Source organism: Scyliorhinus canicula, chromosome 3, assembly GCF_902713615.1.
Source record: "Scyliorhinus canicula chromosome 3, sScyCan1.1, whole genome shotgun sequence".
Taxonomy (NCBI): domain Eukaryota; kingdom Metazoa; phylum Chordata; class Chondrichthyes; order Carcharhiniformes; family Scyliorhinidae; genus Scyliorhinus; species Scyliorhinus canicula.
In genome coordinates, this window is record NC_052148.1 from 17,320,761 (window position 1) to 17,340,045 (window position 19,285).

General features: G+C 43.3%; 1 protein-coding gene across 3 annotated transcripts in view; it reads right to left on the reverse strand.

Annotated features, from left to right (window-relative positions):
* The window catches only part of aup1 (AUP1 lipid droplet regulating VLDL assembly factor), a 46,371-nt gene that overhangs the window by 6,022 nt on the left and 21,064 nt on the right, over positions 1-19,285 (reverse strand). For 2 of the 3 annotated variants that reach the window (XM_038793180.1, XM_038793182.1), the window contains exons 5-9: positions 18,777-18,849; positions 16,635-16,708; positions 13,803-13,869; positions 8,780-8,885; positions 2,965-3,120 (exon numbers count right to left, since the gene is read on the reverse strand). In XM_038793180.1, coding sequence (XP_038649108.1) covers positions 2,965-3,120; positions 8,780-8,885; positions 13,803-13,869; positions 16,635-16,708; positions 18,777-18,849 — 476 coding nt within the window. The remainder of the gene's footprint in view (positions 1-2,964; positions 3,121-8,779; positions 8,886-13,802; positions 13,870-16,634; positions 16,709-18,776; positions 18,850-19,285) is intronic. The other variant, XM_038793181.1, reaches the window with a different exon arrangement.

The following is a 19,285-nucleotide window of genomic DNA, read 5'->3' on the forward strand; positions in this document are numbered from 1 at the left end:
GGTTTCAGAGTCCAGCATCCACAGTAAATTGCTTTTATTATTATGTGAAAGGAGCTGTATGAATATAAATTACTTTTGTTAGTTATAATCCCTCAATCTTTGGAACCATTCTAGCAAATCTATTCTGCACGCTCAAAAGTCTTCACCCCGTCCTAAAACGAATGGTCCAAAAATTGGATGTGATACTCTAACGGGCCCTGAACAAGTGCTTTATGCAAGTTTACCATAAACTCCTCGGATATTTACCCTATGCCTCTACTTACAAAGCCCAGGATCCCGTATGCTTTAGTGACTGCTTCTTAAAAATAAATTTAGAGGACCCAATTAATTTTTTTCCAATTAAGAGGCAATTTAGTGTGGCCAATCCACCTAACCTGCACATCTTTGGGTTGTGGGGGTGAAACCCACGCAGACACAGGGAGAATGTGCAAACTCCATGCGGAGAGTGACGCAGGGCCGTGATTCGAACCTGGGTCCTCAGCGCAGTGACTGCTTTGTTAATCTCTCCTACCATCTTCAAACATTTGCGCACAAAATCTCTCAGGTCTCTGTTCCCTGCGACCACTTCAAATATTGCAGCCAGAGAAGCAGATCTGAAGAGCACTTGCAGTGAGCAAAGCCCCTGTGCAACTTCTGAGGCATAAAGAAGGAGTCGCTCCTTTCTGTTGATTTTCACACTACACATTGGCAGCTTTGTAAAGGTTACAGTGCCCTCCAATGGCAGAAACAGGGCAATGAGAAATATGTGCATTTTCAAGTGGATCATCCACATTTTAAAGCAATGGCTCAAACATTACAGCACGTCCAGACACGAGAAGGATCACAATACATTAAAGAAAGCCTTGAACTTATAATATGCCGTTCCCAACCTCTGGCCATGCCAAAGTGTTTGACAGTGATGAAGCATTTATTGCAATGTATGAAACGCAACAGCTCATCTGCGCACAGAAAGGGCCACAAACAGCAATGTGACGATGACAGATATCTGTTCTTTTTTTTCACGTTGGTTGAGGGCTAAACATTGGCTGAGACACAAGGGAGAACTCCAGTGCTCTTCTTTGAAACAGTATCCTGGGATAGAACATAGAACATACAGTGCAGAAGGAGGTCATTCGGCCCATCGAGTCTGCACCGACCCACTTAAACCCTCACTTCCACCCTATCCACGTAACCCAATAACCCCATCTAACCTTTTTGGTCACGAAGGGCAATTTATCATGGCCAAACCACCTAACCTGCACGTCTTTGGACTGTGGGAGGAAACCGGAGCACCCGGAGGAAACCCACGCAGACACGGGGAGAACGTGCAGACTCCACAGACAGACAGCCAGCAGGGAATCGAACCTGGGACGCTGGCGCTGTGAAGCCACAGCGCTATCCACTTGTGCTACCGTGCTGTTTGACCTGAATAGGCAGACATGATCTCTCCCGGTGTAAGGTCTCATTTAAGATGGCACTCCCCGAGTACTGCACTGGAATGTCAGCCTGGTCACGCGCCCAGTCTCTGCAGTTGGTTTGAACCTATAATCTGACTCAGAAGTGAGAGTGCTGTTTGCTAGGACATAGCTGACGATTAAAAACTTCATCCTTAAGAAAAACTATTACTGTCAGAGAGTCAGTAACAAGCCCTGCTGATGTTTGAGAGGTGGGCACACTGCATAATAAACTGTAAGAGCCTTGTGTGTCAGGTCATTTTTGAAACAGTTACTGATTGGGGCCACCACTGGCCTCAATACACTAAAACAGCAAACAAACAAAATGAATGATTTCTGGTCAGTAAAATAAAAAAATGCATGTGTACAGCACCATTTTTAAAAACTCATTCACAGGATGATGACATTGCTGGGCCACCATTATTGCCAATCCCCGGTTGCTTTTGCGAAGGAGATTTTGCCTTGAATAAAACTGCTTGCTCTGCTGTACCATTTAGGAGGGTAGTTCAGAGTCAACTCCATTGCTTTAGGTCTGGAGTCACATACAAGCCAGACGGGGTAAGCACAGCAGATCTTCTTGCCTCGAGAGCATTATAGAACCAGAAGGGTTCTTAACAGCAATCTGGTAGTTTCATGGTCACCATTACCGATGCCAGCTTTTCATTCCAAATGCCGTTTAATTGATATTAAACTTTCTGGCTGCCAATTTGAAGAATGAACATGAAAAACTATCATGTGGGTGAGGTACCAGACCAACAGTTGTTGATGGTCACACACAACCTGAGTAGGGGCCAGGTAAGGGAGAGGTAAATTGAGTGGAAAGACAACAAATCACCAATGAAATGTTAGTGGTCTTAAACAATAATAGCAATAATCAGCTGCACGGTAGCACAGTGGTTAGCACTGTTGCTTCACAGCGCCAGGGTCCCGGGTTCGATTCCCAGCTTGGGTCACTGTCTGTGCGGAGTCTGCACGTTCTCCCTGTGTCCGTGTGGGTTTCCTCCGGGTGCTCCAGTTTCCTCCCACAAGTCCCGAAAAATGTGCTTGTTAGGTGAATTGGGCATTCTGAATTCTCCCTCAGTGTACCCGAACAGGTGCCAGAATGTGGCGACTAGGGGCTTTTCACAGTAACTTCATTGCAGTGTTGATGGAAGCCTACGTGTGACATTAATAAAGATTATTATGGGCAGCACGGTGGCCTAGTGGTTAGCACAACTGCCTCACGGCGCTGAGGTCCCAGGTTCGATCCCGGCTCTGGGTCACTGTCCGTGTGGAGTTTGCACATTCTCCCCGTGTCTGCGTGGGTTTCGCCCCCACAACCCAAAAAAATGTGCAGAGTAGGTGGATTGGCCACGCTAAATTGCCCCTTAATAGAAAAAATAATTGGGTAATCTAAATTTAAAAAAAAAAAATAAAGATTATTATGAGTGCAAGCTCCCCGCTATTAAGTGTACGTAAAAGATGGGAAAATTAACATGGGGATGAGAAAAATGGAAAACAATTTAAGGGGAAAAAAAAACTGGCGTCCTACCTAGGTCCATCTGAATGGCATTGAGTGGAACGTGAGGCAGCACCTCTTTGACTTGCTTTGCCATTCCAGAGATCCGAACATCCTCTGCAGACAAACTGCTGATGCTGAGGCCCGGGAGGAAGGTCCGAGCTCGATTTCCAGAAGGCTGGCTGTTGGCTGTTGAAACAAAATGATCAGAGCGCTGCCAACTTTAGTTCTCACCCCCCACTGCCCCAAGTCACCTCACACACCGCCTTTCTCAGCACCCATACGTCTAGCCTCTTAGGATTTTCCGTGTGGAAAAATCTAAAATTATTTTCATTGTCATGTGAGAGTACCTTTAAGAAATGGATGTTTAAGCAATGTACCTTTAAGAAAAGTGATGTCAGAGAGTGGGTGGAGCTGAGCTCAGTTCGGCCATTTTGAGGTTAGTTTTGGGAGTTTTAGTTTCAGTTTGAAGAAAGCTTGGGTGTGGCTGTGAGCCGCATTGCTGGTGATCTCTGCCATGAAGGACTATCTCTTAATCCTTTGGTGAAATCGGAATTGTAAAAAGGTCTCAGTATTGAATATCAATCTAATGTGCTTCTGTTTGAAGGATTTGTTAAGTCTTTTGGATGTGTAAAGGATCAGTTTGCAGGATTGAGTAGTGTTGTATTATTTTCAGGGTTATCTTTGAAGTAAGGGGTGTTAAGAGATCCAATGTTTATTTAAAAGGTTAATTTGAGTTCATGGAATAAACATGGTTTTGTTTTAAAAACCACATGTCCATAATTGTAATACTACACCTGGGGAACAAGCCGCGTGCTTCAAAAGCAACAATCCATTAAAGGTGGGGGTTGGTTGAACTCCATGATACATTTTGGGGTTCTGAAAACACCTCTCCCATAACAATTGCGGGCTCGTCCGGGATGAAAGTCTATCTATTGCATTGGCTTTTGTGAACTTAAAGACAGTGAAGGATTGTTGCTTTTCCAGAGTGGTATTTTAGTTTTAAGTGTATTGTCGACAATGGCTCTTTCAGAGGCTCAGAAGTTTTTGGGGGTGGAGACTGTCACACGCAGTACCTTACGGACAGAGACTAAAAGCAGACTGTTAGATTTGGCAAAAACATTGCTGTTAATATTACCTGACAAAATGCGAAAGGATGAGGTAATTATGGTGGTGGCTAAGCATTTAATGTTGCCTTAGATACAGTTTGACTCATTGGAAATAGCAAAAATGCAGTTGCAAATTAAACAAATGGAACAATTAGAAAGAATTAAAGCGGCCTGAATATGAAAGAGAGAGAGGAAAAAGAAAAGGAGAGAGAAGAAAGGAGAAAAGAAAGAATAGCCCGAGTAGAACAAAAAGAAAGAGATAGCGAGATACAGGTCAGGGAAAAAGATAAAGAGAGAGAGTTTGAACTTCAGAAAATGGCCATGAAACAAGACAGTCAGTTAAAATTGGCAGATGTAAAGGGAAACATACAGTTGGATGATAGTGATGAGGATAGTGAGAAAGAGCATCAAAGTCAGAGGCATGGCGGGGATCTATTTAAATATGTCCAAGCATTGCCACAGTTTGACAAGGAAGTGGAAGCCTTTTTCATTTCATTTGAGAAGGTAGCTAAACAAATGAAATGGCCACATGACATATGGGTGTTACTGATTCAAACAAAGCTGGTAGGTAGAGCTTGTGAAGTGTTTGCATCACTACCGGAGGAGGTATCTGGAACGTATGAGGAGGTGAAGAAATCCATCTTAAATGCATACGAGCTAGTGCCTGAAGCTTACAGACAAGGGTTTAGAAATTTAAGGAAAGAATGTGGTCAAACATACATAGAGTTTGAAAGGATCAAACAGAGTCATTTTGATAGGCGGATAAGGGCTTTGAAAATAGACCAAACATTTGAAGCTCTCAGAGAAATTATACTTTTGAAGGAGTTTAAAAATTTAATTCCTGATGTAGTGAGAACGCATGTGGAAGAACAGAGGGTTAAAACTGCGAGATTAGCAGCAGGAATGGGCTGGTTTAGCTCACAAGGCTAAATCGCTGGCTTATAAAGCAGACCAAGCAGGCCAGCAGCACGGTTCGATTCCCGTACCAGCCTCCCCGGACAGGCGCCGGAATGTGGCGACTAGGGGCTTTTCACAGTAACTTCATTGAAGCCTACTCGTGACAATAAGCGATTTTCATTTCAAATGGCAGATGATCATGAATTAGTTCATAAATCAAAGATTGGTTTCCGACATCAGTTTCAGCCGGTGAGGGATAGAAACTGGGGACATGAGAAATACTCAAGTGGTAAAGGTGATCTGATGGGAGACAGTAAAGAGAGTGTACCTCAGATTAAAAAAGAAATCCAGGAGGGTGGAAAAGAAATGAAAAGTATTTTTACTGTGTGCATTTCTTAATTGATGGTGCAAGGTTAAAAATGAAACCATCTTGATGTTGATGGTTTATTTCTTTTTTTGGGGTGGAGGAATCATGTGAGTACCTTTAAGAAATGGATGTTTAAGCAATGTACCTTTAAGAAAAGTGATGTCAGAGAGTGGGTGGAGCTGAGCTCAGTTCGGCCATTTTGAGGTTAGTTTTGGGAGTTTTAGTTTCAGTTTGAAGAAAGCTTGGGTGTGGCTGTGAGCCGCATTGCTGGTGATCTCTGCCATGAAGGACTATCTCTTAATCCTTTGGTGAAATCTGAATTGTAAAAAGGTCTCAGTATTGAATATCAATCTAATGTGCTTCTGTTTGAAGGATTTGTTAAGTCTTTTGGATGTGTGAAGGATCAGTTTGCAGGATTGAGTAGTGTTGTATTATTTTCAGGGTTATCTTTGAAGTAAGGGGTGTTAAGAGATCCAATGTTTATTTAAAAGGTTAATTTGAGTTCATGGAATAAACATGGTTTTGTTTTAAAAACCACATGTCCATAATTGTAATACTACACCTGGGGAACAAGCCGTGTGCTTCAAAAGCAACAATCCATTAAAGGTGGGGGTTGGTTGAACTCCATGATACATTTTGGGGTTCTGAAAACACCCCTCCCATAACAACATCAAGCTACTGCTAATGCCACCTTTGTGTTGCCTTTAACCTAGCCCAAGGCAGGAGCTCCATTCGGGAACAAGGACCTCAGTCCGAGGAATCCCCACCAAAAAACTGGTGGAAGGAGTGGTTTTGTAGAGAGGGCTCTCAAGAGTATTTTAAAGATTAATTTTTATGGGGTGGGGGCTTCACTGGTTAGGCCAGCATTTGTTGCCTATCCCCAAATGCACTTGTGATCAATGGGATCCTGCAGCTGAAGTTACCTTTTCTATTTGGCATATGGTTGGTGGATGAATGCTGCAAGTTTTTTTTTATTCATTGAAGCTTTATGGGCATCACTGGCAAGGCCAACATGTATTGTGCATTCCTATACAGCTTGCGAGGACATTTCACAGGGCACTTGAGTGTGAACCATATTAATGTGGGTCTGCCGTCATATTAAACTGGGTAATTATGGCAGATTTCCTTTCTAAAGGGCGAGTGAACCACGTGGGTTTTTACAACAGTAGTTCCATGGTCACCATTACGACTTTTATTCCAGATTAATTCATCTGAATTGTCCCAGTTGCCGTAGTGGAATTTGAACTCATTCCCTTGGATTATAGTCCAGTGGCATTACCACCGTTACTGTAGCCCCAGTGTCAAAGGGAAGGAGGCTGTAGGACACGAGGATGAGAATTTAAAATTGGAAGTGTTAGAGGACTGGTGGTGGGTGACTGTGACAGCTCAGAATAAGATCTGGGCAGTACAATACAGCATAGGACCAGGCCCTTCGGACCTCCAGTAGATTTACTGTGTGACTCATGGAGGGTGGAGAATAGGGAATCTCGCGAGAGAGGAATGGAAGAAAATGAGCCTGAAGGCAAGAAAAATGTACAATTCAAATTCTCAGCAGCTGATGTGGCGGAGACAGGGATTATCGCGGGAGGTGTGTAGCAGTCAGCCTTTACTGATGACAGGATATGGGGTTAGAACCTCATCTCATGGCTGGACAGAGTGCAGAGGCTGCAAATATTCTGGAAAAGTGGCTGGAGAGGGGAGACGGCAGCCTCGTGGTATTGTTGTTAAGTAATGGGTTAAGAGACATTGCAATTAGTTGTCTCATTTATGTTAAGTGTTCAATGATTGACACTGATATGTAAAGGGGCTTCAAGTGGCCTCTGGATCAAGTGATGTGCAGAGTTCTGTGCAGAGTCAGTTGGAACAAATAAAAGTGGTTTGATGAAAAAGGAGCAGAACTTTTGCCTCTTCATCCCACAGCATTGAATACGTCTAACAATTGTCACTGGACTAGTATTCCAGAGACCCAGAATAATGCTCTAGGGACCCGAGTTGGAATCCCTCCACGGTACACGGTGAAATTTGAATTCAATAAAAATCTGGAATTAATGAAAAGTCATTGTCGACTGTTGTAAAAGCCCATCTGGTTCATTACTGTCCTTTGAGGCAGAAACTCTGCTGTTCTTACCTACATGTGACTCCAGAGCCACAGTACTGGCTTCAGTTTTCAGTTACAGGAACTTGCAAATCATCCAAAACTGGATGCAAATCGAGCGGTCTGACAGCATTATGTCACAGAAAGGTATAAAAGCATCAATGGCAGCACTTATGCAAATAAGAGGATTATTAGTCAACCAAGAACAGCCATTCACCAGGATGCCAAGGTTATGATCAGGTTAATAAGAATGGAAGCAAACAAAGGCAGTCCCACTAAGCTGGACAACTGGATCAGCCCCTGTAGATGAAGACTGGGTGATCAAGGAGGAATAATGCACTAGGGCCACAGTCTCTGCCAGTCAGGATGCATCCCAGGTTAGGTACTTTTCCATGGTCTTGGAAAGACAACAAAGTTACGGGAGGTGACAAGGTGCACAGACCTTGGAATATGGTTGGATACTTGACGGGGACAGTGTGTTTATCATAGAATGTACAGTAGAAGGCGGCCATTCGGTCCATCGAGTCTGCACCAGCCCTCGGAAAAAGCACCCTACTTAAGCCCACCCCTCTACCCCATAACCTAGTAACCCCACCTAACCTTTTTGGACACTAAGGGCAATTTAGCATGGCCAATCCACCTAACCTGCACAGCTTTGGACTGTGGGAGGAAATCGGAGCACCCGGTGGAAACCCACGCAGATACGGGGAGAACGTGCAGATTCCGCACAGACGGTGTCCCAAACTGGGAATCGAACCTGGGACCCTGGAGCTGTGCTACTGTACTAACCATTGTGCTATCATGCTGCCCTAAAGGGTTTGAGGGATGTGGTCGAGTGCAGATTTGAATAGTTGCTCAATATTGGATAAAATGATGGTCAAGAAAGCATTAACTACAACTGGAGTCAGAAGAAGGAATAGGAACAGTAGACCATGTGACCCATCGAGACTGCTTCTACCAGGGGTCAACAGGTACAGCCAGGTTAGAGTTCTGTTCATTAACCGTTCTGTTGATACTGAAGGTGGAGCTCTTCCGTAAAGGAATGATGATGCTAGGTCAATGTTTGATGTTAAATCTAGGGCAAAAGGTGTATGGAGTTAGATCACTGATTAGCCATGATCTCATTTAATTGTGGAACAGTCTCAAGAGGCTAAAAGGTCTCTTCCTCTTCCTATGTTCCTACACATCCGATTAATTTTCTTTTCTTGTGTTTTGCAAATTGTACTTTGAATGCTGCAGGTTTACATCTCGGGTGTTGAATGGAAGACTTTGCAATTTTGTTACAACTTGACTTCTGTTTGTTATGTACAAAAAGCTTCTCCCCACAGCATGAAAACAGCCACAGAGTACTAATACAAGCAGCCAGAATGCAATCCTGACCTGAGCTGGCCGCTTGCGGTGCCATGTGCTTCATTCTTTTGAGGTATTCCACTTTGTCAGACTTGGTATGCTGAGTCGATACAACACCAAGTTCCATAGCTAAATGCTAACAAGATTTGGAGACAAAAAGGCAATGATGAGCTGAGTGATGCTGTTATTGAAGCAACTCTGCATCCAGAGAACAAAACAAGAGGAAACGGACACGAGACAATGCACGCCTGCATTTATAGAATCACAGACTGATACAACACAAAAAGAAGTTGTTTCGCCTGCAATGCTTGTGTTGAGCAATCCAATTAGCCTTACCCCCTTGTTTGTTCCACACAGTCCTATACTTCTTTTCCTCTTCAAGCATTTATCCAATTCTTTATTTAAAGTTACCACTGAAACTGCTTCCACTGCTTGTTCAGGCACTGTATTCCAGATCACAACAACTTACTATAAATTATTTTCATCACTCATGTCGCCTCCAGTTCTTTTGCCAATTACAGTAAGTGAAGAATGAGCAAAAAGTCAAGAATTGGAGGAACTAGGAGGGCTAACTGTAGAGTGGAGAAGATTATAGAGTTAAGGAGGAGCTAGCATTGTTAAAGAAACCGGAAAGCCTGACGTTTAATCTTCAGTCTGTGAGGAATGAGTTAACTTCAAGCCATGGCATCATTTGAGATGCTGGGATTCACCTGCAGCAAGGAAAGGCTCAAAAATAGTCAATCAAAAGGCTGCAGATGTTCAGCCATAACAGGATCGGCCTTGCACGTGCATGTCCTCCAGTCAAAAAAACTTCCAATATTCATTAACGAAGACTGGAAATTCATGCAAGGTACCAGAGAGTAGCCAATTCCCGGCAAGAGTTAGACACCTCCAAGGATATGATGGGATAGGGGACAAAGGTATGTAAATGGAGTTAGGCCACGGATCAGCCATGTTCTCATTGAATGGTGGGACAGGTATGAAGGGTTAAATGGACCTAAAAGAGGAGATGGTGAGAAGACTGGCAGGAAGTGATAGACTTGGAACTATTGAAAAGTTGCAGCACAGGAGGAGGCCATTCGACCCATCTTGTCCATGCCAGCCCAAGGACCACCAGGTGCCCTTTCTCATCCCACCTTCTTGTGTCCGGTCCATAGCCCTATAGCTTAGAGCAGTTAAGGTGCAGATCCAGATCCTTTTTAAAAGAGTTTAGGGTCTCTACCTCCACCACCAACCTGAGCAGTGAATTCCAGACTCCCACTACCCTCTGCGTGAAAACATTCTTTCTCATGTCCCGTCTACACCTCTTGTCTCGTATCTTGAATCTATGGTTATAGAATTCTCCAAGAGAAATAATTTTATTCTGCTCACTAGCTCTTCCCTTCATAATTTTGTACACGTCAATTAAGGCACCCCTCAGCCTTCTTTGTGCCAAGGAAAATAACCTCAACTTATCCAATCTCTCCTCATAGCCACACCTCTAGCCCTGGCAACATTCTTATAAACCTCCTCTGAACTCCCTCCAGAGCAACAGTGTCCTTCTTGTAAAGTGGTGACCAGAACTGCACACAATACTCCAGTTGTGGCCTCACCAGTGTACTATACAATTCCATCATTATATGTTTACTTTTATATTCAATATGTCTGCCAACGAAGGAGAGCATTCCATATGCTTTCTTTACAATCTTGTCTACTTGAACTGCTGCCTTTAGGGATCTGTGCACTTGTACGTCATGATCTCTCACTTCATCTACTCCTGAGTACATTCCCATTTATTGTGTACTCCCTGTAACTGTTTGACCTTCCGAAATGCATGACCTCACACTTCTCTGTGTTAAATTCCATCTGTCACTTTACTGCCCACTTCACCAACCCATCTATGGATATTCTGAATTCTCACTCTATGTACCCGAAAAGATGCCGGAATGTGGCGACTAGGGGATTTGCACAGTAACTTCATTGCAGTGTTAATGTTCGCCTACTCGTGACAATAAAGATTATTATTATATAATTCTGGAGATTGTAGCTATTTTCTACTCTGTCCACTACTCGGCCAATCTTTGTGTCATCTGCAAAATTCCCAATCGTGCTTGACAGCTTTGACTCTTATAATGGAAAACAAGTAAATGGCAGAGGCGCTAATACAGGTATTGTGTCTGTCGTCACTGTGGAAGAACAAAGAAAAGTACAGCACAGGAACAGGCCCTTCGGTCCTCCAAGTCTATGCCAATCATGATACCCTAACTTAAAAAGAAGCCTTCTGCCCTTACTTGGTCCAAAAGGAAAGCTTCCCACAGATACTTCAAAATCAAGAGATGAAAAGGGGGGAGGAATTTAAAACAATCACCATCACTAGGGAAAATATGTTGGGCAAATTATTGGGTCCAAAGGTTGCCAAGTGCCCAGGAGCAGATGGCCATATACTAGAGTCCTAAAAGTGGCTGCAAAGATAATAGATGCAGATATATTAGATGCATTGGTTATAATCTCAAAAAATCCTTCAATTTTGGAAGGTTCCCAGAGGATCGAAAGTAGACATTGTAACACCTTCATTCAAGAAAGGAAGGAGCTAGAAGGCAGGAAACTACAAGCCAGTTAGCCAAACATCTATCATTGGGAAAGTGCTAGAACACATTATTGTGGATGTTATAACAGGATACTTAGAAAATCAGAACCCTATAAGGGGCTGTTTAGCACAGGGCTAAATCGCTGGCTTTGAAAGCAGACCAAGCAGGCCAGCAGCACGGTTCAATTCCCGTACCAGCCTCCCCGGACAGGTGCGGAATGTGGCGACTAGGTGCTTTTCACAGTAACTTCATTTGAAGCCTACTCGTGACAATAAGCGATTTTTATTTATTTTTTCCCCATGATCAGGCAGAATTAACATAGCTTTGTGAAAGGGAAACTGTGTTTAAATAGCTTTCTGAGGAAGCAGCAAGCAAGGTGGGTAATGGGGAACTTGTAGATGTGGTGTACTTGGGACGAGGGGTAAGACCTTAGCATGAATAAAGGATTGTTAACAGGAAACAGAGTACGGATAAATAGATATTTTTGGGTTGTCAAGCTGTAACTAGTGGAGTGCCACAGGGATCAGTGCTGGGGACACAATTATTTATAATTTACATCAATGATTTGGATGAAGGAACAATGTATGGTAGCCGAATGTGCAATGGCACCAAGATAAGTTGGAAAGCAAGTTGTCAAGAGGAGGTAAAGAGTCTGCAAAGGGATAAAGATAGGTTAAATGAGTACACAGAAAATGTGACTGATGGGAGTGTAATGCAGAAAGATGTGAACTTCACCATTTTGATAGGAAAAGTATAAAAGTATGTTACTTAAATGGAGAAAGTCCAGGAGGATGTTCCCACTTGTGGGAGAGACTGGAACTAAGGGACACAGTTTGAGAATAAGAACATAGAACATAGAACACTACAGAGATCTCTCTTTTAAAATGGAGATAAGGAGAATGTTTTTTTCCCCTGAGGGCCACTAATATGTGGGACTCTTCTCCAGGGAACAGTGGAGGGTGGGGTCATTGAATTTATTCAAGGCAGAGTTGGTCAGATTTTTGATAGTCAAAGGAGAGTTATGCGAAAACATTGAATATATTCAAGAGGCGGCGAGATTGAGCACTTGGGGAGAATGGGATCAAAGGCTATGGGGAGAAAGCAGGATTAGGCTACTGAGTTGGATGATCAGCCATGATCGTGATGAAGGGCCAAAAGGCCTCTTCCTGCTCCTGTCTTCTTTGTATCTTTGGGGGCCAAACAGGTAGGTGAAGTTGATTTCACAACCAGATCGGCCATATCTTATTGAAATGTGGAGCAGGCCTATTGCTGCTCATAAGTCCAAGTTCTTATAACTGCATGTACAATCTTTATAGCAACATGAATACATCAGTCTTCACCTTTAGAGCGCCCACAACCAGCTCATCCACTTTCAGAGAGGTTTTCTAAACAACCTCAGTCAACCAGCTAAGAGTAGAGATTCTTTCACATTTTCTTCAATTATTTCTTAATATGGAATATGATGCATCACAAAGGGTTTACAGATCAGAAGCAGGCCATTCGGCCCAAAAGATGTATGCTCCACACGGGCCTCCATTTCCCTACTTAATCTCAACACTTTGCCATATATCCTTCCATAACATTCTCCCTCATGTATTTATTTAGGTGTCCTTAAAATGCATCATCTACTCCATGTGGTAGCCAGCTTCATATTCTAACTACTCTCAGTCAAGAAATGTATCCTGAATTTGCGATTGGATTTATTAGTGAATCTGAGTTCCGGTATCTGATCTAACCCTTCATAACTTAAAGACATCTACCAGGTCAACCCTTAGTCTTCTCTTTTTCTAGAGAAAGCAGCCCCTGCTTGTTCAACCTTTCCTGATACTAAGTTTGTTCTAGTAAATCGTTATGCACCTTCTCCAGAAACCTCTCAATTCATTTTATAAAATAGAGACCATTGATCAAGATTTAACATTGAACTTCTCCCATTTATCAAATTGCTTCCCCACTCTGGAGAAATGAACCCCGTGCTTTGTGTTTTATATGGCCTTATTAATTTAAATCACCACTTTGAATAAAGCTTTAATAATTATGGTTAAAGTCAGAATTAATTTAAATGATGTTAGAAAACATCTGAGAAACAACACGAGGCAAAGCTCAAAAGAAACTTCAGCTACCTTTCAAGGCGTAGTGCCACAAAACAGGCCTGAATACACAGTGCTTGCAATTCCTGCAAAGTTATTTGCACCCAAGCCACAGGACTGCATGCACTGCTCTATATCTGGTCTTAAGACGACTGCTTTGAAACAATAATGAACGTTCTCACATAGGTGAAACGAGCCTTTCAAATCTTATGAGATTGGCCAATCCACCTACTCTGCACATCTTTGGGTTGTGGGAGTGAGACCCACGCAGAGAATGTACAACCTCCACACGGACAGTGACCTGGGGGCGGGATCAAACCCGGGTTCACTGCGCCATCATGCCGTCCATATTTCAGAGTTAATGCCCCAGGAGCATGTCCTGATTATCAAACAACTTACCTCCTGGACTCTGGCTGCAAATTCTTCCTCTGGTTCGTCATCCATTTGGGACATGCTGGATAGCCACCTACAAGAACCAGAAAACACAGGCATATAAGGATAGGCACAGCCAGCTACTATTGCATTCAGACAATCTTGCTTCCTGACCCAAAATAAATTGATAGCTGGTATTCCTACAAGGCTACTTATTCCCAAACGTAACTTTGGACAGTTCTGTGAAGCAAGATTAAATTGATGACAGCTTGTGTGTTGCCTAGGTGAGATCGATCAACAGCAGTTTTGACTGACAACAACCCTTAGATGATCTCAGCAAGATAGCATTTATAGTCTTGGTAGAGGGCAAAAGTAGGCAAGGTTCCTACTTCCAAGCACTATCTACCTACTCATGGCTGAAATAACCTGCTAACACTCACTGTTGAAGTGTGACTTCTGAACACTGATACGATAGGCAGACAAGTGCAGTTTAATGTGGGTAAATGTAAAGTACATTGAATTAAATTCATCAACTTGCTATCTTGAAATTGAATTCATGACCTCAATGCTGTCAAGACCAACACTGTAACCACTGTTCTACCATGCCAAAGTGAGAGATAGGGCAATAAAGGAAAGGTCCAAAACATGCTGGATCTAAGAGTGCAAGAGCAAAGAATAAATGATAAATCTGTATCAAACATTCATTAGACCATGATTAGAATTGAGCACTGGTATTTTAGATGCTCAACTACAGAAAAGATATTAAGCCACTTATTGTAAGCCATATAGTGCAGCTTCACCTGAAGGATGCCAAGATGGAAAATTAAAGTTGGAAGGCACTAGTGAAGATACTTTTAATGGATCAGAGAAGACTTAATAGAGATTTTTAAATGATGAAGTTTGTGGATAGGGGAAATTGCCAGAGAGTGAAGAGGAATGTTAGGATAAATTTCTTTACAGGCGTACAGCATTGAATGCTTTGTCACCGGGGTTGGTTGACGCAGAGACCACTGCACCTTTTAAGGCAAAATCAGTTAGATGTTTGCAGCAGAATAAATAAGGTATGACAGGGATAGCATGGAGCAGAGATAGGTATTGCACTTCTCTCGCAAGCTGCCAACAGACTGAAAAGGGCAGTTTCAAGTTATCAATTGCCAATTGGCAGAAACACAAAAGGACTTTTGACATCGGTGATCTGCTACCCCAGGCTTAGTTAAAGGGAAAGAGGAGAATGTCAATGAGAAAATTACAGGCAGTCGTTTTTTCATCTTCAGAGAAGCAACAAAATCCTTCAAATTTGCATCTTAACTTTCTGCAGTTCCTAAGCTCAGAACTGAGTGACGTGGAGGTGAGACTCAAGATGACTAGTTCTGTAATAGGAAAAGGAAAAACTTGCATTTGAATACTCCTCAGGATGTTACAGCCAATTAAGCACTTTTGTAGGTCCCACAAACAGCAATGAGGCAATCGACGAGTTAATCTGCTTTTGGGTGTTTGTTTGAGGGAGAGCATTGACCAGGATTCCAGAATGCCTTGCTCTTTTGCACCCACTTGAAGGGGAAGATGTTGCCGTATATCACTGTCACTCCAGTGTCGGGTGCAGCATCGACAGGCTCAAGTCCTGGCATGGGGCTGGAACCCATAACCGTGATTGGAGGTACGAGTGCTACTACTGAGTCAAGCTGACACTCGATAATTTGGACAATCCTTTCTGACAGGGCAGTATTATTTCTTGCTCTAGTTGAGACCAAAAAGAGTCAACCGCAGCATGTGGGACTGGAGTTTTGGTAGGAGTGAGCTAGTTCCTTTTTCTGAAGGGCACTACTGAACAGGTTGGGAGGGACGGGTGGGGTTTACAATAACCTGGCAGCTTTCATGGTCATTTTCTTGCACAAGGCAACACATTATGGGAGGGAATTGGGAGTTGATGCGCAGATCAGCCATGATCTCATCGAGTTGGTAAAACAGACTGGAGGAGCTGAATGGACTACATCTTTTCCAATGTTCTGAATGAATGGTGCAGCAAGTTCACCCTCATCCCCCAAGTCGGTTTCACAACATGCCACTGTGGGATTTAAACTTGGAACCTCTGGCTTACCAGCTCAGCATCAAAACCACCAGGTCACCCCAGTTGAGTAATAGCAAACTTACATTTTTTTAAGGACAATTTGTTTTTAAAGACAAAAAGAATATTTGCTTGCAACATTAAATGGGGAGGTAAAATTTCAAACTCCCTTTTCTCTAGCCAACGGTTTGAACATAATTTAGCTCTGCGTGTGAATGTTAGATGGACCAGATTCACTGGAGGAGTTACCGATTGATATTTGTTAGCAAACCTCCAGTTTTACCCAAGATCTAGTGGACAAGACCAACATCTTTCCACTGCATCCGTGACCCTGCCCAAACCTAGAGAAGGGAGTTGCTTAGGGGTAAATAGCATTTTTATACTGGAGTAGGACTAGGATCTGTTGGATAGCGGGGTGAAGTTGCAAAAATAGTGGTGCTGATAGAGTTGAGGTCATACACGGTTGGAGGGAGTTAGATGACCAAAATGGCATCCTTCTATTTATGTGCTGACTGATTACACCAAAGTTAGGACACAGGAAGAGGCCGCTCTGTCAAAACTCACGGACAGATCATAAAAACTAGGTAATCAGCTGAGGATCCCGAAGCCAACGAGGCCCCAAGGAGTCCAATAGTCTTGTGTGCAACATTAACATGGGACGCTGCATGCGTGCATCCAATACGAGACGGGGTGGAGGGGGCAGACTTATCTTACAAAAGGAATCAGCCAAACACGAGCAGGTTCACCCAACATTACCGACTGTACCCCCAGTGATAGTTAGCGACAGTTACTACCTTACTTGGTAAACGGTGAAGGGAATAAAAAACATCCACAGCAGCTCGGTAACCCAAGAGGATTCGGCGACATTCTAGGGGAGAAACAATAGTATAACTTTCACAAGTAAGAATCCTTTTTCCTACCACACAAAGGCAGGAAAGCATGAACTGAGATGGAGCGTGGCAAGAGGGACATGACCATGCATCTCAAATCCACCTTGCTCTCATGAATAAGAAGAAAGCAATCCCCACCCTTTGTTCATGAGATCACTGAAACATCATCCACATAAAATGCCTATTTCTAGGCTGCCCGGTTTGGTTCTTTGCTTGCTTGCAGCCCCCCATCACTTCTGAAGGTGCCAACACAAAAATGGCAATTGTTTGGAATAATGGGAAACGACAAATAAATTTGGCACTGGAATTAATCAAAATCCAATCAGACATCACAAAGAGATGGTGAGGAGTGTGCTTTATTGGACTGATCATTGGCACAGCCATGATGGCTGAATGTTTCAGATTTCTCTCAAGAGGCCATTTAAGCCTAGTGTCTGTACCATCGTTTAATAAGGCCATGGCTGATCTGCAACCTAACGCTATAGACCAATCTTTGCTCCATATCCCTTTGTACCTTTGTATAGCGGAAGCATGACCTCTTCTCTCTTGCATTCTAGACCCCTAGATATGAAGGCCACAAGTTTTTGCCAATTCTGAACTTTAATCGATCGTTGTTATCTGGAAAACCTGTTAGGTTTCAAGAGGCCATTTCCTGGCGGGAGCTTCAACACAAGGCTTGCTATTGCACCCCAAGAGAAGGAGAGACTTGTAGTCAAGCACACCCCCATTTTACCTGATCTCAGGCCCCAACATCTCATCTCAGTTGCAATGCTATTCTGCTCTCCCACTGACACTTTTCCCTGCGATTCTGCCACAGGGAGAGATTACTCCAGGCTAACTGGCATTAACACGCAAGGATATGCACTTATAAGTGCAGTAACGGACTGGGCTATGGAGAAAGGGCTGCAAAGTGGGATTAGGCTGAACAGCTCTTTATTTGACTGGCACAGATTAAATTTCTTTCTGTGTTGCAAGTTTTCAATGTTTCTGTGAAGAACACGCTGCCTTCCCAATTGTCCTTTCGAACGGGCAGATGCACATGAATGTATATGTGTGCGTATATATCTGTGCATGTACCTGCCTGACAAGCAAGTGAATAATCCCACTTTCATCAAAACATACTCCCTTAATGGGAACTTAGTGAAAGATGAGTAAGAATTTTCTGTGATGTAATTTCATCCATGCTTTAAACAAATAGGATGTTTTAGAAATTGTACAATACACAGGAAAAAGTGCTTAGCTGGGCTCTAGGGACCTGCTTGTCTTGGGAAGCAGCAACTCTTTTCCATCAGGTCTGTCCTTCCATGACAGATTAAAATAGATAAACCATGAATAGTATGTCACCTTTTTTCATCCTCTCTCATCTGCCTTGCTTATCCCCCGGTGCAGTTTCAGAGCAGCATGATTCTTACTGTTAAGCGAGATAGCATTTGCTCAACATGGCAGAAGGCAGCTGGTTGAGCACATACAACATTCCAGGGAACAGAGAGCAGACTTTCCATATTTGGTTGTCAGAACAGGAGGCGGTGTTCGGAATAATCAGCTGCTCCCCTAAAAGGCAATGATTTGTGCCGCGATTGTTTCCCAACACTTCAGTCCCTCAAACAAGCCAACACAGCGAAGGCCGGCAGCATTTTAGATTGTGAACCCTTCCTTACCCGACAGCCATGTAGGATAACTTTCCAATCGCCAGCGGCCCCTTGTTCAAATTCAGTGAGGCAAAAACAGACTGGGCTTTGAACCTGTGTTGCACAGTCCCTGCCCTCTAAAATGGCCTAGCAAGCCAATCATGCAAGAGCAATAAAGAATAAATGCTGGCCTTGCCAGCAACTTCCACATCCCATTCAGAAACTAGTACAATCAAGCCAAAAGGTGGAAGCGCCTGTCCTTCAGATGCGTATTTACACAACTCTACATTTTTCATTCTGTACAGACTGAGAGATGAGGGAAGGCAAGGAGGTAGACGTGGGGAACGGCGAGAGTTTGCGGCAGAGGGGCGTGAAAGGAAAACCTCTCTATCAACACAGATAGATAAGTATAACTTACCACAGATACAAAGGGTCTCTTTACCGTTAGTACCAGGGGCTGAACAATGCTATCTATAGTAAAGGGCCAGGAGCTAGAACAGGAATAAAAACAAACAGACAAATCACTCACACAGCCACACTCAATGTACTTTAGAGACCAATATAATGAAAAGCAAACGTTTGTTTACTGGAATTTCATTCCCCTTCCTGTCCACTCTAACAATAGCAGAAATGCGTTCTAAGTAATCAGTCGTGGCTCAGTGGGTAGAACCCTCAAAAATCAAGTTCAAGTCTCCCAACAGCATAGAATGCCTACAGTGCAGGAGGAGGTCATTCGGCCCATCATGTCTGCACCAACCTTCTGAAAAAGCACTCTACCCAGGCCCACACACCCCACCCAATCCCAGTAACCTAACCTGCACATCCCTGACTACTACCAATTTTTAGATGCACCATAGAAAGCATCCTATCTGGCTGCATCACAGCCTGGTGTGCAAGAGCAAGGGCATAAGAAACTACAGAGTCGTG